At 50.1% G+C, this 22,335-nt stretch overlaps 1 protein-coding gene across 1 annotated transcript in view; it reads left to right on the top strand.

Moving 5' to 3' along the window:
* Positions 1-16,662, top strand: part of PAX8 (paired box 8) — a gene marked incomplete at both ends in the record, with an annotated part of 56,568 nt that extends 39,906 nt beyond the window's left edge. The window contains 5 exons of the mRNA XM_084234811.1: positions 1,090-1,210; positions 1,745-1,951; positions 8,624-8,725; positions 15,111-15,197; positions 16,586-16,662. Of these exons, the coding sequence (XP_084090937.1) occupies positions 1,090-1,210; positions 1,745-1,951; positions 8,624-8,725; positions 15,111-15,197; positions 16,586-16,662 (594 nt within the window). The remainder of the gene's footprint in view (positions 1-1,089; positions 1,211-1,744; positions 1,952-8,623; positions 8,726-15,110; positions 15,198-16,585) is intronic.
* Between the last annotated feature and the right edge of the window lie 5,673 nt (positions 16,663-22,335).

Genomic DNA, 22,335 nt, shown 5'->3' with positions numbered 1-22,335 from the left:
GAAAGCACTGTGGGTCCTTGGAGAACCCGGCTCCATGGAGATCATTGCAAGTGATTGCCTTCAGTGGAGCTGTTACATAACCACAAAGCATTTCTTGATTTCAGTTTTGCACACAAATTTCACACAATGGAGTTTGTGACATGGGTGACCAACACAGAGGGAACAGTGTATCCTTCCCCTGACAGGAGGGGTCAGGGAAAGGGGTGGAGCCTGCTGGCCTTTAACTGAACACATTCTTCTGGAAAGAAACACCTTAATATATAGCTCTGTTCATGTCAGGGGAGTCTGGGAGAGTGTGAAATGAGGTCTTAATGAGGAAAACCCCCAGGTACTTGAAGAGCTTTTCAAACAAAATTAACCCCAAGTACCATCTTCAGGCTGAACCTGAATGTTTATAATTTTGCTTGGATATGGAGAGAAGAAATTCACCTATTCAACCACTGGGTCACTAAAAGAAGGAGCATCCTGGTCAGGAGAGAGCAGACATCCTGGGTTGAGTCCCTGTTCTCATTATCCAGACCAGATACACTTAACCCTCTGGCTTTCCCTCCACAGACAAAACAGACATAACATTGCTCACCCCCATTCCAAGGCTATTAGAGGCAACTGATCAGGCTCACATAGGGAAAGGATTAATGACCATGTCATGCAGTTGAGGGCAGCAGCAGAGGGCACAGACGCCTGCCATCTTTCCTATCTGGAGAGGAACAAATTAATGAATAATGTTAAGCACTCAGAACAGTCCTGGGCGGGTGGCTGCCCCAGACCTGCATCCTGTTCCCTGTGGGCCAAGCAGTGTAAGGAGACAAAGAAGGGAACCAACAATCCAGTCAGAGCAGTGTCCTTGGAAGAAGCTCCATCCTGTGCCAAGCTCGCATGCTACCAGCTGACATTGTACTCAGGGATGTGCAAGGGGAAGCCATGGGCGTGGGATTGGGAGAACAGTGAGGCAGTGAGTGGGAGTCAAGAATGAGCAGGAAGGAGATAATGAGGAAGGTGCTTTTCCTGCAAGTCCACAGATGGGCTGTGGGTCTCTAGGAAGTTCACTGCAGGGGTGTCCCTGTGCACTGACTTCTCTTTGTTCCCTAGGGCCTCTACCCACTGCCCTTGCTCAACAGTGCCCTGGATGACGGGAAGGCCACCCTGACCCCGTCCAACACACCCTTGGGGCGCAACCACTCTACTCACCAGACCTATCCTGTGGTGGCAGGTAGGATGCCCAGAATCTCCGGGCCACAGGGAACCAGCTGTGAGGATGGGCTGGAGGGCAGGCCAAGGCAGAGCTGGTTGGCTGTGAGGAGGAAGGGATTAGGGCTCTGGGCCTGGCAAGGAGCGGTGGATGGTGCTGGCTGAGCCTCAAATCAGGTCAAAAGGGTGTTGCTCTACCCTGGCTCCTCCTCCTCCTCCTCTCCCGCGGCTGACGGGGGGAGAGGGCTCCTCGCAGCCCTCCACCCACACTAGTAGAGGCACACGGGGAGGCAGAGCTCCTCCCGGCTTCTCACTCAACTGAGGAACACCCCCGCAGCTCCCATGTCACCCCTGGATCAGAGGAGCCTGACCCTGCCTACCCTTCTCCCCACCCCCCTCCTAGCCCCCCACCCTTCCCCCCAGACTCAGAGGCACCCCAGCCTGCCTGCCTCTGCACCCCACCCCCCACCCCACCCCACATCTCATGGTGGTTTTTGCATGTTCCCACCCTTCATCTCACATCCCTCTCTCCTTGTTGTCTCCCTCCCTCCGGCAGATCCTCACTCACCCTTCGCCATAAAGCAGGAAACCCCCGAGGTGTCCAGTTCTAGCTCCACCCCTTCCTCTTTATCTAGCTCCGCCTTTTTGGATCTGCAGCAAGTCGGCTCCGGGGTCCCAGCCGGTGCCTCGGTCCCGCCCTTCAATGCCTTTCCCCATGCTGCCTCCGTGTACGGGCAGTTCACGGGCCAGGCCCTTCTCTCAGGTACGACAGGGAGGTCCCGCCCTGGGCCCTGAGGTGTCGCGGGGGCGCGGGAGGGGGGTCGTCAGTGCCAGCTGCCAGGCCTCGGGTTTGCTTTCAGCTGCCTCGCAGACCCCCGGCCCAGTCCACAGTGCCCCTCTCCCCTCATTGCTCCAGCAGCTTTTGAAGATGCCAATATGAGGTTGTCCATGTTGGCAGTCAGGGGTGGGGGGCAGGCGTGCAGAGGATGCCAGGAAGTAGGGTGCCTGGCTGGGCTCCAGAACCTCCTGCCAAATCCCCGTGGAAGAGCAGGGATCTTGAGGCCAGGAAGGAGGCGAGGCAACGTGTGAGCACTTGGTCTGAGTAAAAAAATGAAAAAATGACAGGAAGCTTTGAAGGAGAAAGGCTTTTGGAGCCAATTTCTGGAGCCAATTTCTGAAAATAGAGAACATCCAGTTGGGTCTCCATTCTGTAGCTCTTACTGTACCCAGCTCAGCAGTGTCACCACCCTTGGAGGACACTCAAGCTGGGTGACCCACCATTGAGACATGGGGGAGCAGGAGGACCCACCCATCAGAAATCTCATTGACCTCAAAACATTTAAGGCTAGAAGCACCTTAAGGGGTATGTAAAACAAATCTCTGATTATACTGATGGGATATGGGTCCAGGGAGACGGCCTGAACAGGATTGTGGTGTCCAGCAGGGTAAGAGCTCGGCCTGTGTGCACCCTATCATCAGGCGTGGGCAGAGGTGGGTCTTTCTGGAAAATGACTCACACCTGTCCAGCCATGGCTTAAGCAGTGGCCAAGACCAAGAGAATCGAGGTGTTCAGCTAGGGCAGGAGAAGCCTGAGATGGAGTTGAGTGTCAAGGGACAGAGACCCATAATAGTCTTCAGCTATTTACTGGACTTCCACAGACATGAGACTTTTTTAGATCTGGCCCAAGGCATTGACCCTGTACCCACAGAGGAAGCCAAAAGTGGCCTACTCTTCTGAACCAGTTGGTTTTCAAACTTGTTGGGCCTGACAACAACCTTTTGAAGGGAAGGCTTTTAAGGAAGCCAGATATTCAAACCAGACAAAATGAAGTAGGAGCCCTGCCCCTGAAAGACCTGGAACTTGAAAACCACTGCCCCAGAAGAAAAAGACCTCTATCAAGCCAGAGGAAACACAGGGTCATCTTATTCAGGTTTCATCAACCCTTTCTTATAACTGACTCAACATTTTCTGTCTGTCTGGCACCTGGGAGTGTTTTCCCTCTGTGCACCCCTTATCTAATGAGGGCGGTTCTCTTGGAAAAGGTGGACACACAAAAGTAAAGGTTTAATAAATAAAGCCCAGTGTGTAGGCAGAGAGGGAGTGTTGTAGGGTCTGAGGCAAGGAAGAAAAGGTTGAGTCGCAATTCAAAATTTCAAAACAGGATACATTCAAAGAGATGGGTCATTTGTTTTGACCAAAGTGATTAAAGGAGAAAAGTCTCTGAGCTGAGTGGAGTGTTGTCAGCCAGAGAATGTGGGATGGGGAGGGGGCGTGAAGAAGTGTCCACTGCTGGGGATGGGCCAGTGCCCTCACGCACCAGCCTGCTTGCCCCAGTGAATGAGGGCCGGGGCCAGGAGGGCTGTGATGAAGCTGGGAAGGCATGAGGGTGTGAAGGAAGCTTGTGATGGTGGGGAGCAGTCCTTCAGTTACTGTTGGAGCAATGGAAAGGCTGGGCAGGAACAGCTCAGCGGAAATGGAAGGACAAATGGCAGGGAGAACTGGTACATCAGACAGTCTAGGCGGTGGTAAAGCATAGCTGGAACAGCCCAGGGAAAGCTCCCAGTTTCAAAGCCCCTACTTGTCCCTGTACCTGTCACCCCTGTAGGGCTTAAAGCACCCACTGCCAATATCCAATCAAATCAGGAGGAGGGGTTCCTCCAACTTCTGTCAGTTCTTGGTGGGCATGCCTGCTCTGCAGGTGAGCTGCAGGACTGGGAGGGCATGTACCCCATGCCCTCCCAGGGGCAAAGCAGCTGGCAGCAGTCACCAGGGTGCAGGCAGGCAGCAGGGAGCAAATCTGCAGCATTACATATGCTGGCCCCAGTGCCATACCTGGCCAATGTTGACATGCAGGATATGATCCCATGAAGCTTGTGGCAGCCACAGGGCCTAGTTCATAGGCTGAAGACACAGGACAGAAGCAGGGACTATGAAAAGAGCAAGCAGTGCCAGGCTTGAGGGAACTGAGTCCAGGCAGGATGCCAAGAGGAGAGCGTAAGGCAGGGCTGCAGTTGACAAAGTTGCTAGCCCTGTAGCCACAGCACAAGGCCCCGCTGGCAGGTGTCTGTGGGGAGCTTGGGTTGCTGGCCTGGAGCTCCTTTACACTGTCCACCTCTAGCCTTAGGTCAGATGGCACCTAAATACCTACCATGTGGCTGAGCCATGGTGAGAGAGCTGCAGGACAGGGCAGGGAGGAAGAGGGTCACAGTTTGTGACCCTCCACAGTTTGGGGGTTTAGAAACCTGTTCAAGGAGAAATAAGTGAATATTTAAAAAGGGAAAGAAAGCCAAGACCAGATTATTCCCCGGTGATGCCGCAGAGAGGGGAGAAGCTGATGGCTCTCCTGCCTGTGTGGCTCCCTGCCGTCATCTCCTGCCTTACCTCTGCCTTCCCTGGGGGCACGTCCTCTCCTGCCTAGTGAGTGATTCTGATCCTGTGATTTCCACAGTGACTGTCTTGGGGTCTCAGCTTCTCCCTCATCAGCCAGGAAAGAATATCAGGGCTTGGGGAGCAGTGGGATTACACCCAACACTCCCACCGGCTCCCCTCATGTGCTGCAGTCTAAGGTCCCGTCCTAGTCCTGGCTCTTCCAGGCTGACCCCAGCTCTACTGATCAGAAAGCTCTGAGTCTGTTCTGTCATCAAAGAGCCCATTACCCGCCTCCAGCCTTTGTGAAAAATTGTATTTAGTCCTACCAAAAAGATTTCTGGATTGTCATAAATTCTCCTTGCTATCAGAACAAGATAAGGAATTGAAATGGGGTTCCTTGGAGGGCAGACATCAAAGGGGGCCCATCAAATTGTCTGAAATCACCTCTGCCCTCTGAATTCCTCCCAAGTAACGGTTTTCTGATGCTGGTCTCTAGTACTATTTGGAAAACTTAACAGTATTTTGGGGGTGCTAGTGTTTTCTTATAGAACCCCCACTTCACAACCAGCCAACATGAGCCTGAATCTCCTATGTCTGCTTTTTAAAATAGGACCAGGCTAGAAGTATATTTGAGTGCAGAGAAAACGATAAACTTCTGGTGACAATAAACTTATGATGAAGAAGCTTAAAAATAAATAGATTAAAGGACATGGTCAAGCCATGACGGAGGCCCACCATCTCATGGTCTCTGTACTTTTATTTCTAAGAATCTTGCAAGGTTCTTGACATGGAGGAAGAAACCATGTTATTTAAGGAATCAAAGCAAAGAGATTCTGGACTGCTAGCGTATTTGGTCCCGTGATAGGTGAAGGTCCTCCCTGAGGAAGGCAGGCCGAGTTTGATGGGAGGAAGCCTGCAGGAGTCTGCTCTTGAGTTTGAGTCAGAAACCTTTGCCCCACTGGGAGAAAATTAGGCGATTGAGGAGAGATGAAGATTTAAATCACAGAATACAGGGGAGTGAAGATGATGAATTTCTGAGAGTAACGGGGCCTAGTTCTCATGGAATAGGGCCCCATGGAGGCAACTGTGACTAAATTAAATTGTGACTTAAGGCGACGGTGCACGGTGCTCTGCCCACCACGCTGCAGCACTCAAGGAACTGCAGGTTAGGCGATAGAAAAGGACAGGGTGAGAGCAGGAGAAAGGGGAGCACGTGACCACAGGGCTCCAGGGTCAGAGGAGCCCAGACTACCTAGACCAGCACTACAGATAGGTGACCTGAGAGCCAAACTACCTCTCCACCCCAGACCCAGTCATGGTCGATGCAGATGCAGCCTCAGAATCCTTCTCAGCACAGGAAGCCCCTACCAATCAATCAGGTAATAAATTAGCTAATCCAGTCTCTAGAATAGTTCCACATGAGATAGGAGGAGAAATGTGATTCAGAAGAACAAATAATTTGTTCCTCAGCCACAATCTGGCCTGGACCTTGAGTTCTCTTCCATGAGCAAGGAGGATGAAAGAGAGAGGAGAAAAGGGCCTAAATTTGCCGCCACCCTCTTAAGGGTCACTTTCTATGACACCACCTGTCCAGCCCCTGCACCCACACCTTCAGACTTCATATCACCCCTTCCTTCTCATAAGCTCCGGCTCCTAACCAGGTGCTTCATGCAGGAGCCGAGGGACCGAGTCTGAGAGCTGGTCGTCTTATATTCTTCTTCAAAGAAAGATCACATTTTATCTTGTTGTGTTTTCTGCATATTTGTCAAGCTTCTTACATATACTAAATTTCCTTTTACCTCACCTGTGTCTACAACCCCTATTTGTTTGCCCTGTGTCAAGCGAACTGAATGACCTGTTGCATTCTAGTGGGCTCTACCTTCTTTGGTCCAGCCCCAGCCATAGCTGGATGTTGTACTAAAGGTAAAACAAATTAGTGGGTGGTGTTCATTTTTACCAAAACATTCATATGATTTTAGATAATGAACACTGATGGCTCATTTCAAATAGAATTTAATGTATAAGGGCTCCCTTGATATGTTACAGTTTGTAGAGGGTACCCATTGCACTACTCAAAGTCCACTTGAAACCCTGGCTGTGAATTACATTGACAACATCATAGTAATAATAAGGTGCACACAGCTACTCTTTTCTCTCCATTTTTCATATAAAGAAACCGAGGTTTGGTGGTATGTAGATGGCTGGTCTAATCCATGTAGAAAATTAGTGATAAAAAAGTTGGATAAGGACTTGCATCCTCTAATTCGTAGGCCCATCACTACAGAAGGGCAGAAGCCCAGTTTATATTCCCTGTTTATATTCCCTTAGGCTTGGCTCTGGATGCTTCTCTCAGCCTATGTCCATCTTGACTTAGGGTCTGGCCTGGCTAATTTAGCACTCTTGCTTACTACCCTATCCCCAAGTACTCAGAAAAGGAGATAGAGTACATCATATTCAATAAGCTTTTGTAGAATGAACAAGTTGCCTTCAAAAAATCATCAGAAAGAGAGGTAAGGAGTAGTTACTCTAGTATTGACAACATAAAAGTTCCAGGTGCTATACCTTCCCTTCCATCATTATCAGACCCCCTAAGGTGCTGAAATATTAAGGACCTCCAGGGGATTTGATGGGAGGGAAGTTGGACAAACATTGCCAAAGAGGTGATGCACCAGTAAATGGATAGGGGCCATGGGGAACCCATGTAAGTCTTAGGAGAAAAAGCAGCCCCCAGTGTGGGAGATACAGGAGGCATTTGGGTAAAATGGTCATAATTTAATATAGTAGTTCTCAACCAGCGGCAGTTTTGCCCCCTGGGAATATATGGCAAAATCTAGAGATATTTTTGATTGTCATACTAGGTGGAAGCTGCAACTGGCATCCAACAGGCAGAGACCAGGGATGTTGCTAAACATCCTACAAAGCACAGGACAGTCCCCATGACTAGGAATTATCCAGCCCCGAATGCAAATAGAGCTGAAGTTGACCCTGTAAACATCACCAAAGAACTAGGATAACCAAATAATTCATCATTCAAAATAGGCATTTTGACAATGAAATGGGCATTGTTTAAATAAACACACCTATGGGGAGAGTGGCCATACAGTGGCAGACCAGGATGCACTGGCACTTTGCAAAGAATCCCTGGGTGAGGAAGAGTCTGATCAGGGCCTTTGGAACTTGGGCACAGGGACAGGGGAAGAAGCGGGATGGGATCTCCAAAATGGGAAAGTTTGACAACCTCATGTAGGGGAGGTAGAGTCAGGGAAATCAGGACTTTCCAGAACTGCCTCAGTGTCACCAAACCTAGGATATGATCCACAAATAAAGAGAGAAATGGTTATCTATTTTGCTGAAAGTGGTTCTTTTCAGTAATGGAATTGACAGATGTGTGGTTTATGGACTTGATGCTAAGTACCTCTCAATCCACATCTCATTTGCAGTTCAGAGACAGCCAGTAGATTTCTTGTCCCTCACAACTGACAGGTTGTATCCCCTGAGAAGGCCAGGTTAAGCAGTGGGAACCTCTCTGGCTCAGTGGGAAAGACTGCGGTGATTGATTAGCAGTGTCTGCCTCAGCTTCAAAGAAGGATAGCAGTGGGCCTGGAGGCCACACCTGTGCCAACACTTCTTGGTTGAGGCCTTATTCTTGGTTCTCCTCAGAGCTGGGGCTGAAAGGAATGTGAGCTCTGAGTCAGGTGCCATGTGCTCTACTCATTCAGTCCAGCTGTACCAATATTATGCTGGATGTTGTGGGGGATAAAGAAAAACCTAGAAGACATAGCCCTCAAGCTCCCTCTAATACCATGACATTTTCATGGATAAATAAATTCTCATAAATAAAATCACTGGAGAACAAAGAACTGTAATAGTAAGTGTTCCCTGCATGGTGGAACCTGTGTCTTCTAGAAGATCAGTGCAAGGAAAGAGGAACTTGGGCTCAGAGGAGGAAGGAGGAAGTGGGTTTGGAAAATGGTCTTGGAGAGAGTGGGAAGGCTTGTGGAGCCTCAGGGGAGCAAGATGAAGCCACTATGGCCCAACTGATGATTCCTTGCTGTATTTTTCCAGGGCGAGAGATGGTGGGGCCCACGCTGCCTGGATACCCACCCCACATCCCCACCAGTGGACAGGGCAGCTATGCCTCTTCTGCCATCGCAGGCATGGTGGCAGGTAAGGGGAGGGGCTGGGCAAGAGGGGAAGTGCTGGAGATGGTGGGGCAGGAGGGGACAAGAAGTAGGTATGTCCCATGCATTGAAGGATGAGCTGAAGGGTGTATCTTCTCATAAATGCTTGAAGAAAGTGTTTCAGGGCAGTTCTGGCTCCTTAACTCTCCCTAGCTTGGCCTCCTCCTTTCCAGATGCTCCCACACTACCCATCCTGATGAAAAGAGAAGGGTAGGACAGATAGTACTCAAATCCAAGCTCTACCACTTCTTCTCTTAATGCAATGGTGGAGCATGCGCTAGAGGCCAGCCAAATACTCTGCACTTAATAGAGCCTGGTCCTTAAGCAACCCACAGGCCCCTGGTTATTGAATTAGGATGAAACTCAGCTTACCTTTCTGAAAAGCCTGAATATTAATAGCATTGGTGATGATGATGAAGACGGTTGGAATATATTCTCCTTCATATCTGCATTCACTCAAGAACGCATGGGTAAGATTCAGGTTCTAGGTTCTCCAAAGGTATGACAGAGCATGAGAGGAACTGGGAGTATTTCTCCACGATCATTTGGACTGTCTTGCCTGCTGGTCATTGGTCATTTGGGTTTCTTTGTCTACCAGCATGATCGTCACCCAACAGTGACCCAGGGTGGGGGATGAAGACAAATCTCACTCTTTTAGGAACCAAGTAGGAAGGACCCAAGGAGGGGTAGGGTGGAATAAACTATTTCCACTGCCCAGAGAGACCTGAGGGCCTGGAACTTCTACAAGGAGTTCGGAACTCATGCTATCTTGACCATCATGCTGGCCCTGGCCAGCCTCCCTGGCTCTGACCCCAGAGACTTAGCACATTCCACTTTCTCCGGCAGGCAGGCATTACTACTTGCCAGCCACCCACTCTGGGTGCCCTGTGCTGAGGCAGGTGTGCTGTGCTCTCCTGGGCGGAGGGATGGGAGAAGTGAGGGAGGGAAGGAGGCTCTGTGCTCCCTGGGAACCTGCTGAGCTGGCACTTGTTGCTGCCTGGTTACCGTGGCGATGTGCTTAATGCAGCGTTGAAAATACAGAATACTGACTCCTCTCTCCCTCCTGGCCCAGACTCCCTTCCTCCCTCCCTTCTTCTTCTGGAGCGTGAAATGAGATTGGTCAAGATAAAAAAGGAAAAGATTCGGTTATTTTTTTAAGAGTGTGGATAATGGGGCCTCTCAATCAAAATCCCAGGCTCCAGCCGACTCCCCCCATCCCCCTTCCAACCTCTCCACCTTCCCCTGCTGCCTGCTTAGAGGAGGAGGAAGAAACATAAAGCACAGGGCTTTCCTCTTAATTATGAATCATTCTCCCAGGGCAGGCCCAGGGCAAAGGGTTCCTGGGGTTCAGGATCTGACCTGTGAGGTAGCTACAAGGCTTGGCCTCCCACAAACGCCCCCAGGTTGTTTCCAGAAAGACTTACTCCTGCATGGGTGTTTGGAAAAAAACAACACAACTATGGCATCTACTGCAAATGAATTGCAAAAGGGAAGAGCCTTGCCTAGCAAGGTGGATAAGCACCTGGTAAGTTACGTGCAAATCGGTTTTCAGAAAATGCAGTGCTATTTAAATCCATCACCTGGCTCCTAAGAACTCTGTGGTGCAGATGAATTCTTAGGGAAATTTTTTTTTTTTGTAGAAAAATTGTCCATCTCTTAGTGGTGGAAGCAATCTGCTGGTTGACAAAGTGGGGATGCCTTCCATTAAAATCAATAAATCTTCTTGGAACACCTACTATGTGTTAGGTACATAATAAATGTGTAAAGCAAGGCATGGCATGACACTCTTTTTTTTTTTTTAATTTATTTATTTATGCATACAAGAGCCAGGGTACAGGCCAGAGGTGTGAGGGGTGAGAGGATTCACAGAGACAGAGTGGGGAGCAGAACAGGCAGATCTACTGAAATACACTGCTGAGGGGAGCAGCGGGTGAGTCAGGAGAGGTCTGCTCTGCCATGTGGGTTGCCTCCTGGCTGCCGGGGATCAAACTCATGCTGAAGTGGCTGTAGCTAGCTTCATAGGTTGCGTCTTAACCCCTTGCACCACAAGGGAGGCCCGGCAATGACACTCTTAACCAACCGTGGAAGGAAGGAAGAGATCATGTATTATGCACTTCTCTGTGCCTGGCCATTCATAGCTAGAACTTAATTTCTCCTTTAATACTCACCATGGGTGGCTGGTATTAACCTAGTTTTATAAAGATAAGGAAACAAGCTTAGAAAAGAAAAGTAGTGCCCTCCTGATCATCGCTGTACTAAGTGACTGAGCTGTTCAAGCACAGGTCATGAATTTCAAATCCAGGGCTCTTTCTCCTACTCCATGTCACCTCCTATCACGCAAGTCATAGGAGAATGAAGTAGGAATAGGACCAAGACACAAATTTCTCTTGTCCATTCATCTTCAGTTTTGCCCTCTAATTGTTGTTGTTGTTATTGTTGTTGTCCCTGCTCCATTAACACAGTTAATGACCCTCACATCAGCTCTGGAACTGAATTGAGAACTCCAGATACATGGATCCATCCATTAATCTTTCCATCTATTTATACGTACATGTTTCCATACATCTCCTCATTCATTCTTCTGTCCCTCTATTATCTCACCTTCTATTCATTCATCCATCCATCCATCCACCCCCCCACCCATCCACCCACCCATCCATCCACCCATCCTTTCGTCTACTCATCTTTCCATTATCCATCTGTCCATCTTGCACCCTTCCATCTGTCTTTGCATCCTGCCATGTATTCACCTCCTTTTCATTTAACAAAAATTTTGTTGAGAATCTACTTTCTGGTTGCTGTGGATACAACAGTGAATAAGACATAGAATTTGCAACCTAGTCATAGAGAAAAAGTACAGTAAATAAATCAAAGAATGAATAAATTAGATCATTTCAGATAGTGATAAGTACTGTGAAGACAATAAAGTAGGATGATATATTAAGAGCCACAGGGAGAAGAGATAACTACTTTAGATTGGGTGATCAGGGGAGGCTTCTCTGAGAAGGTGTTCAAAGTGGTCAGCCAAGTGATAAACTGGGGCAGACCATCCCCTGACCAGAAGAACAGCAAGTGCAAAGGCCCCTAGGCAGGAACCAGTTTAGCATAATCACACACAGAAAGAGGGTAAGTATATCCAAGAACAGAGAGTGAGGGAGAAGAGCACTACAAAAATGAGATGTTGGTGGTGGCTAGGTCAGATTTTAAGACTGCTCAGGCTGCTGGGGACATGGTTATAGATGGTCAAGAGAAGCACAAAGACCCATTGAGGGGCAGTAATTGCAGTAGTTCATGTAAGAGTTCACAGTGACTTGGACTAGGTGTAGCAGTGAAGGAGGAGAAAAGAGACACTGAAGATATATTTTGATGGTAGAGCCAACAAAACTTGCTGGTCAGTTGGGTTGATTAGTAGAGATTGGTAGAAGTTCAAAATCAGAGAAAACAAGGATGGCTCGTCAGTCTGGGGCTTAGGAAACTGCATGGATGGTGGTGGTAACAAGGATATATGTGAGAGATTAGCAATGAAGAGTCAAGTGTGTGAAGGTGGAAATCAAGAGCTGTAGTTGGCCATATTAGGATTGAGGTGCCTCCTGGATACCCAGTTTAATAGGTCAGTAGGCATAGGATGTATGTCTGAAGTCAGGAGATAATTCTGACTAGGGCGTAATTTTCAGCCATTGTACATAGCTGTTATTTCATGCCACAGGAGTAGACATGATCACTGGAGAGAGACTGGGAATGCAAAAGCACAGAAGGCTCACAGACTAAGCCTTGGGATTCTGCAACATTCAGACTTCCAGCAGAGAAGGAACCAGAACGGAGAGCGAGAGGGAAGCACAATGGGTTGGGAAGCAAACCATAAGATTGAATGTCACAAAATCTCAGAGGGAGTAATAGTGAAGAGGAGGTGGTGGCACAGAAGTGACCACTGGGATGAGCAGGGTCGTGGTTGCAGGAATTTGTGGAGATTTACCTTGGCCTGATCAGAGAGGGAAGGCAGAGACCTTGTAGCAGAGAAAGGGACTGGAAACTGGAGTGGGAGGTGGGGTCTGATGAGGATTTTTAAGAAAAGATAGAACAGCAAGTTCGCAGGCTGAAGGGAATGATGAATTAGAAAGGGAGAGATTGATGAAGCAGCAAAAAGAAGGGATAAATTGTAGGGGCCAAGTACTTGGGAAGGTGAGTGGGACTGGATGAAGAGACAGTGGTTGGCCTTTGTTGGGTGCTGGGACATTTCATCCACTGCTGGCAGATGACAGAGCTGGTGGTGGGAAGGTGCCGCATCCATGAGTGTGCCACCTTCATGTGACTGAAACAGATAGGTGCTCCGTAAATTAGAGGAGTGAGTAAGTGACAAAATGACATGGTGAACACCTTGTATTTTCTATCCCTCTTGCTTGTCCTTTAGGGATGGCAATGTTTCGGGGGGGTGGGTTGGGGGAGGTAATGTTAAAGCACAGAGGTCCTTGTTGTGGAGCCAGTGTAGAATCACTGAAGCCAGGGAAATCCCATCTGGGGTACACCAGCAGTAAACGGGGCACTCCGCCTTGTGGGATGCATGAAAGAACCCTGGAGTGGGGCCTAAGGATTCTACTGCAATTGCCAGTTGAACCTGCAACTTTGATGGGGGGACATCTTCCCCCTGTGAGTTGAGTTTCTTCATTTATGAAATCAGTTAGTGAATTAGATCATCTCTTAGTTCTTTTTTTCTCCTTTGTACTCTTTCCTCCTTTCTTCTATCCCTGTCCCCTCCCTCCTTCCTTCCCTTTCACACATAGATTTTCTGTTCCTGATGTGAGTTGGACCTGTCCCTGCGCCTGAGGAGCTTCCTGTTAATGCCTATCACTTACTCCCTAGACAGGGAAGGGATGCAGGCGCCTGCCTCTGCTTCAAGGGGTCCCCCCTTTTCCTCTGGCAAGGAAGTGACTCCCCTGACCCCAACCCAAACTTTGAAACTAATTTGAGCCTCCCTTGGGCTTTATTTTAGCGTCCGCTTAATGGGAAAGTAATAAAAGCTGACATTTCTTGAGTGCTTCATAGTACTCAGAATCTAATGTGTATTAGCTAATTTAATCCTCACTGAAACCCAAAGGTAGGGACAAGAATTTGCCCTGTTTACAGATGAGAAAACCAAGACTCAGAAAGGTCAAGTGATTTGTCCAAACAGCCAGGAAGTGGGGAGTTGGGATTTGTCTCCAACAAGTCAGCTGCAAAGCCAAGCAGTTTCAAGCTGCCCTTCCTGAGCCTGCAAAGGAGTGGAAGAGCCATACAAGGTGCTTGCTCAAAACAGGAGTTGAGAGTCTGAATGGTGGTGTGAACATTCATCAATTTCTGGGTTGCAGGGACCTGACTTTGTATAAGGAGTCTCAGCTCATAAATGCATGAAGGATTATCTGGAATTCGAAGTTAAGAGCCCTAAGATGCGCTCTGCCATTTACCAGCAGTGTGATTTGAGTGACTCCAGTGTCCTCTCTGTAACTTGGCCATGTTGATGGGTGCTCCCTGGGATGGCCGTGAGAGTGAGGGACTCAGCTTGTGGGCAAGTGCTTGCCCACTTCATGCTTCATACTAAGTACCATTGTGGTGCCTTGCTCGACTTTGTTGTTGTTTCAGGAAATTCTTAAGTAATTTCTTTGATAAATTTAATTCCTCTAGTACAGTCAAGAATCCACTCACAGAAAGAAGTGATTGCATCTATTTTGTATAAATTCATGCACTGAGTTTACTCCAAGTGGCAGACTTGGCATGAGACAACCAACACCTGGGAGCAAGTGTCAGAACATGGGTCCCCAAGACGTGCCCCCAAGGGCCACTCTCCTCCCACCCTTGGTCCTCAGCATCCCTTCCATACACACATCCATACCCCTTCTTCCTAGAAAATTCACACTAAGGCAATCTGAAAAGCTTAGACTTACTGCTTCCTTGACAGAGGTTCGCTTCCTCTCACCCCTGTCAGCTGCTCTTGGAAAGATCCTTCTGCAGAAGCTTCAGGCTGCCCTGGGCACAGCCTCTAAACTCCACCAGACCCTGCAGCTTTGGAAGCTTCTGCAATCCTCAGCGTCTGCTGTGCCATCTGGAAAATGGGCATGATGACAAAATCTACCTCTTGGGGCTCCTGTGAGGGTTGAGCGTGTCAGAGTGGTGACTCCAATACCTGGCAAAAAGGGTACGATCCAAAATGATGCAGACTGAGAGGCCCCCAAAGGGTTGATGGAGGGCCTTCTGAGCTCCCACTGTCTCTGCCTGGTTCTACCAGTCCCCCAGGGATTGCCCAATGCCAGCCCTGCAGATCCTTCCCCTTACCCCCACATTGGTGCGTCTGCCTCACAGGCCTCTGCCTCACAGGCCTCTCCCTTTTGTACCTCCAACAGGAAGTGAATACTCTGGCAACACCTACGGCCACACCCCCTACTCCTCCTATGGCGAGGCCTGGCGCTTCCCCAACTCCAGCTTGCTGAGTAAGTCACCTCTGGGGCTGCCCAGGCCTTCTGCTTTACAGGACAGGGTGGGGGTGCAAGACTGGTTCAAAGTTGTCTGAAAACTGGAAGGCCCAGGTTAGAGGGAGGGCTGGGAAGACAGGTGTTATTGGTAATCCACAAAGGTAGAGGGAAGGGCAGTATACCTCCTTGTTCCAAGGAAGAGGGCAGAAGCAGGAGACATCCCTTTATCACTCTTCCACCTGCTACCCAAGGCCATGTCTGTTCAACCTTTGTTTAAGATTCAGGGTTCGGGTCTTTCCAGGGAGGGCAGTGGTAGGTTCAAGAAAAGTCTAAAGGTAGGCTTTCTGCCTTCAGGGCTTACGTCAGACACTGCCCCAGGAGCTCCCCTTAGGGGTGACAGCTGCCCTCCTTCCTGGGAGCATGCTGATTACAAAGAATGCCTTCCTACCACCGACATGAATTATCTCAGGGGCTTACAATACTCATGACTCAGCTCCAGAACACTTACATGGAAATCATTTGTTCCACCATGGTCCTAATATTTGGACAACATTCAAGATCAAGGTCCAAAGAATGAAGTCTGAGGCCTCCTTTCATTCCTCTAACATTGGTACTCTAATCCCATACATGGGAACCTGGAGGAATCCCTCTGGAATCGCCCTGAGTGATGACCTTGAGTTTACAGAGCAAACCAGGCCAGAGGGAAGTAGTGGTGCAAGTCCGGCTGTCCCCACAGACATATCACAGGCCTGGCAGAACCACCATCCCCCAGGAACACCCTCTCCTTTCATTACCTCCTGGTGTTCCAGAAAAGACTGGAAAGGTGGCTCACCTGGGCTGTGATTGCCAGAGAAGTTCAACTCCAAGCTGCTTTTCTGTTCAGTTTAGCCAGAAAGATTGAGATGCATCAGGGTTCAGGGCTTTCCCTCCTGCCCTCCCGTACTGACCTTGCAAGTGGAGCAGAGCCCCCTGTGGAGTCCCTCAAATCCAATCCCCCTTGAGCAGCCAGGATTCTAGTCCCCCTGGGCCCTACACAGAAGATTCTCTGACCTCACACTGTTTGGGTAAGGCTAGGGAAGGCCCCAGTGAGCCCCCAGTGTGCTTGGTTCTTGGGGTTCCAGATGTAACTGTTCCCAGTTGTCCTTACCCTGAAACAGGGTGTTGAAGGTCAAAGCAATCGTGGGGGGGAGGAATAAGAAGCAACTATTCTCATTCTGGCCAGAAATTCAAAGGTGAGGCCAGAGGAGGAAACAGGCCTAGAGAGGAGTTAATCTTTGATGATCTGATAGGCCAGAAGGATAAATGATTAACTTGTGCTGTCTTAAAGGTTAGCAGATGCCAGGGAAGGCTATGGTGCAATTTCCCCTTCTGACCAGCAGTGTTGTTATTTTTTTTAATGTGTCCAGGTTCCCCATATTATTACAGTTCCACATCAAGGCCAAGCGCGCCACCCACCACCGCTACGGCCTTTGACCATCTGTAGTTGCCATGGGGACAGTGGGAGCCACCGAGCAACAGGAGGACTCGGCCTGGGACAGGCCCCAGAGAGTCACACAAAGGAATCTTTATTTATTACATGAAAAATAACCACAAGTCCAGCGGCTCACTCCTTGTGTGGTTGACTTAATGAACCATGAAAGACAGGATGACTTTGCAGAAGGCCAAACTGTCCTCCAAGACTCCTTCATGAGGGTGGGAGTCCTAGGCAGTGAGAACTGTCCCATTCCCAGAGAGACAAAGTTGGAGGAGAAATGTGGAGAGAAGAGGCAACAGCTGAGGCACTGGAAGGGGTGGCCAGTGGGGCCTGCAGTGGGCTTAGAGGTACATGAGGCCACCTCTGTGGCTCCATCATCAACACACTGTAGCAGTCGTGAGTGATAAGCGCTTTCAACCAACCCACAAGTCAGAGCCCATGACAAGGCTCTCCCTCAGCCACTCTGCAAGTCACCCCGCCTACCCCTGAGCCGAGCCTCTGGATCTCCACCTCTGCTCTGCCAGCTTGGTCTTCCTGCTCCTCTTTCGTGGCCACAGGCTGTGGGCTGGGTCCAGTCAACCGGAAGCTTGATCCAGTGGCCAGCACACCTACTTTTTGCCTGTTGCTGTGAACGTACAAGTGCACCCCAGATTTTCTCCCGCCAGTCATCCACAGTTTGAGACGGACTTTCCAAAGGGCCTCTGGCTCCTGGGGGGTAAGGTGCAACCTCCCAGGCAGAGCAAGGTGGAGTTGCTGGGGTCTGCTTCCCTCTCCCAACAGCCCCCGCCAAGCCAGCATTAAGCGTGCTGCCTGCAGCCCAAGCCCACAGCAACAGAAGAGCCCAGGAGGCAACCCTGGAAGCCAGCAGTGGAGGTTCCCGCTCTGCCCCCACACAGAGCTCTTGCCCCCAAGGCCTGACTGTAAATACTGTAAATGAAGCTGTTTGGGTCAAGCTTCCCTCCTTCCTACCCAGACTTTGGCCTCTCAGTGAATTGTCTCCCTGCGTGTTGGGCTTCTCTCCTTGATGCTTCTTTCTTTTCGAAAGATAACCCACCATTGCCACATGACTCAATAAACCATTGCTCTTCCTCTAAGGCTTTTTCTGCAGCGAACCCCTGGGCCCAGGGGCGAGGGAGCCCACTGTGGGGCTGAGGTTGAAAGGCCTATCTCTGCCCAAGGACTCTCGCTTAGCACCTCCCAATGCCCTTAGTAGATGTTCAACACCCAACAAACCACTCACTCCCAGCAAGCTTTGATTTCTCCAGCTCTGAGTAAATGTGAAGATAAAATGAGCACGTATATGGTGCCAGGCTAACCACACACTCCACACCAGTAGTTGCTACTACAAACAGGAGGCTAGAGCGGCAGCAGGGTTGGTGGGGCCAGAGGGGCGCTGGCAAAAAGATCCAGGAGTAGCTCAGTGCTGGAGCCCACATAAACATCTCTGCGACCCTGTGGTGGGAGGGAGGGAAGGGAGAAGATCTTTACCAGGCTCCATTATATGTCAGGTACAGTGAGGAGGGCCCACATAAATTAAGTTGATAATAGCCCCATTTTACATATAGGGAAACTAAGGCCGAGGGAAAAAAACAAAATAACTTTCTCACCATGGGAAATGGGGCACTCAATCAAGTCTTCTATCCTTAATTCCAGCACTTGAACCAAGGGATGCTAGAGAGGTCTAGACCCAGTGTAGGTTCTGGGGCTGCCACTCCAGGTCTAGTTTCTTGTGGTTTGGTCCTAAAGACTTGACAGAGAACTGGGTGGTAAGGCCAGGAAGCAGTGAGGGAGACACAGAGACTTAGGATAACTCCTTTGCAAGAAATTTTGATGAACAAGGGGGGAAATACAATAAGGGTGACTACAAGGGTTCTGCCCAGTGGGGTGCTAGGCCCACAGGGCTGTCTAGTGTCTGTGTGGACCATCCAGGTGGCACCCAAGCGGGATGAGCAGAGCCTTGGCTGGATGCCCAGGTTAGTATTGACAGTTTGAGAAAAAACAACTGGGATTGAGTCAGATGGAAGAGGGGACTCCTCACCTTTCATCAGAACTCTCCTCACCCCACATAGAGATTCCAAAGATGAGCATCCGGGCCTGAGAGATGGAGCTCTTATCTCCCTGGTCATCCCAAAGGAAAACGTGCTCACCTAGGATGGCATAAGAAGAGTGGAGCCATAGTGGGGTACTCTCCCACAAACAAAACCAGTCCCCTTCTCTTCTGAGGGGAGCTGATATGGGGCTCATTCTTCAATAGGACTTCCTGGCCACAAGCACAGTGGCAAGTCTGAATCCCATTATATCTGAGGCTGCTCATGATCATGGCCTTTGGGGCTCCTGAGTGCTTGGTTCTGGGGCTACAATGAACCCCACCCACCCAGGAATCACGTTGACATGCCAAGTGTCCTAAGAAGCCTGCAGAGCAATCCTTTGCATTGACCACCAGAATCCCCTCTGGGCACACTCTGTGCCCCGGGGGAAGACCTCTCCAACCCCCAAGTCACAGAGGGGCAGACATGTACTGTACTTTTGCTGTGGGTGACCATGTTTAGAGCTCCCTTTCTCTGAGGTGAGGTGAGCACCCCAGGTCACTGGCCAGAGCAGGTGTTGGGGAACATGGTGTGTGACCCCAGTGCAGTAAGTCCTGGCCAGGACCTATCAATGGTCCTTGGATTCCCCTTTGGGGCTCAGAAAATATAGTTATCAATAATATTGAGGAAGAGAGATGATTTGGGGTGCACCAGAATTAGGGGTGGTGTTGGGTGAAGTTAGAAAGGCACACTGGGAGGCACAGTAGAGGAAAATGAAGAGAGGAACCTGGAGCATGACAGGCGTGTGGGCAGGAGTGTGGGCTGCTGCAAGTGAAGGGGCGTGTAGCAGAGTCAGGACCTGGTTCCTTTGAAGGTGTATGGGAGTGGAGTAGTATGTTGGCAGAACTGGAGATGAGGTATGGGGCTCAGGCCTCCCCAAGGCATGGAGGGTCCCCAAGCCCCCAGGGCACACAGGGACAGTCCCCTGCTCTGCTTGTGTGAAAGGGCTCTTTAGCTTTCCAAGCTACTCTCCCTGGTCCAACATCCTCACCACCTCCTCTACTCCTCCCACCCTCCTTATACCCAGAGGCCAGTCTACGGTGCCTGGACCTCCTAGGTACCCCTGTCCAACTTTGCCCGGCCCACCAGGTTGGACAGCACCCAGAACCTATCTTTCCAAGGTGGCACTTGGAGCATCTGACCACTTCCCACAGTGAGCATGATGGGGCCTGGGGCAGCTAGGAGTTCTGCTTCCAAGGCTGGCCCCAGGCTGGTTCCAACCCTTCCCCTCACATCTTCAATATTCTTGCCATGAGCCATTACTAAAAATGTAATGTCTGCCCCTCATGTGCCAGATGCACACTCAACTCTTACCATAGCCTCAAGGAGGAGGAGTTAGTGACCACAGTCTAGAGGTCAGGAAATAGACCAGAGAAGCTGAGGAGCCTGCTGGGGTTTCCCATTGCCCCCTCTGCTGCCTTCACCCTCCTGCTTCCCTCCCCCAAACACACACACACACACACAAACACACACCCCTACACCCCTACCTGCCTGTTGATCAAAGATAAGACAATGGGGATTCCCTTGTCCTTTAGGGGTGGGTACAGGAAGAGGGATCTGGGTGCCTCGTTGCCCCTAGTCAGTGGGTCTGAGAGTGAGCTTCAAGGCAGAGGGCTTGGGGTGTCCTTCCTGCCCTCCTCACCCTGACTGACCTCTCTCCCTTCCCAGTCTTCAGAAAGTATAATAACTCTTCACAGAGACCCAGTTTCTTTCTGTTAACAAAATTCATTCACTTTCATCTTTCTCTCTGATCTTGAACATGGGCCTAGCTTTGCGTTTGGGGAAACTGAGAGGAGAGGTGACTTTTGCAAGGTCATTCAGAGTAACTGGACCCACAGTCTGCTCCCTAATCTAAGGCCTTAAATCTGGATGTGACCAGGCTTCTGCAGAGACCTCAAGCACCTGCCTTTGCTTTGAGGAGAGGGACAGAGTAAATTGCCACTCGGGGCACCGCCTCCTACTCCCAGGTTGGTCACTGGGCCTGAATGAAAGCTCAGAACTCAGCATGTAGACAAGTGAGAAAGGAGCTGGGTGGAGCTCCAGAGTACTGGGGTCCTCCCATGCACTCCATCCTTGGTCCTAAGTCTCCATATCCTCTTTTTTTTTTAAAAGAGTTATTTATTTATGCATACAAGAACTGGGGTGTAAGCCAGAGGTGCGGGGGGTGAGAGGATTCACCAGACAGAGCAGGGAGCAGAAGATGCAGATTGTCTGAAATGCACTGCTGAGGGGAGCAGCAGGCAAGACAGGAGAGGTCTGCTGTGCATGTGGGTTACTCCCTGGCTGGCTGGGAATCGAACTGATGCTACAGTAGCTGGTGATAGCTTGATAGTGCTGTCTTTAACCTCTGCACCACCAGGGAGACCCTAAGTCTCCATATTCTTTATGGTCATCGAGCATTTCCATCTGTATTTGTCCTCTGCCTCAGATTGTATATGTTAGGGCACAGAAAAAATCATCTTATACCCCTCTGGGTTCTTCCAGGCTGGCAAATAGAGAAAACCATCTAGAAGTCTAGTAATGCCCTGTATACATCCTGTGTATGCAAGAGGCCACCATGACTGAGTGACGCGCCCACATGGCTTTAGGCGTCATCTTCAATAGTTTTGCTAAGATGAGGAAGGCTGGGGTAAGAGAGGAGAAATTCAGTCAGGGCTTTACTGGAACAGAGGTGTTTATGCCTTCTCCATGGAAAAGAAAGAAACATGAAAAATAGTTTCTACTCAGCCCCCAAAGAAACCCTCCCCAAATCAAGCTTTAGCCAAAAAAAGACAAATTTGAAGTGGCCCATGTGTGCTCCCCTAGGCCTGTCACCTTCTGCACACTCCCCAAAGGTTCAGAGCTCCTGCGCTGTGCTCAAGAAGTGCCCGGAGCACTTCTTCCTTCACCCATCTCGTTACCTCAGGGCATCTTGTCCTCTCACTGCCTTCCTCCCCTCCTCTGGCTCTTTGGGGGACTCTGGGACACTGCCATGGAGGTACTTATCTCCCAGTGGCAGGAGCCAGCCCCCTCACCCTGCTCACATGCACACACACCACCATCTCCCCTCCTCGGCATCTCTAAGCCCCTCAACCTGAGCCAGATGCCTGACTTCCTAAAGGCAGCTAGAAGAGGATGCGAGGACAGTCCCCTTGTGGTCAGCAGCCTCCCCTGGACCCTGGACCACACTCTTCTCCCACTACTGCATAGCCACGAAGGCTAAGCCCCAGAGGCAGAGAGGCAGATCTGGGCTGGGGGCTCGGGGCTGTGGGAGGTGGGAAGCAGGGCTCTGGGTGGGGAGAAGGGAGGTTGGGCTGGCTCCTCCACATCTGTGCCCGGTGGCAGGCAGCCAGGCTGTGGAGTGAAGCGCTGCCTGCGGCTCTCCCAGGGAAATGTGATTTCCCCTTGAGTGAAGCGGACTGTGCAGTGTGGAAATTGGCTCTTTTCTGAGCAAGCGGCGGCTGTTCTGGAGTTGGGGCGGGCTGGGGCCCGCGGGAGGCCGAGCTGGCCCCTGGAGTGAGCCGGGAGCAGCCATGTGCTGAGAACTCATTAGGGATAAATCAAACTAGTACCAGCATGAAGCCAACACCCTCCCCCCCACCGAGCCTCCGTCCCC

Source organism: Talpa europaea (assembly GCF_964194135.1).
Source record: "Talpa europaea genome assembly, chromosome: 6".
NCBI lineage: Eukaryota > Metazoa > Chordata > Mammalia > Eulipotyphla > Talpidae > Talpa > Talpa europaea.
Note: the sequence above shows the minus strand (reverse complement) of the source record. Positions and strands in the feature narration are given on the sequence as shown.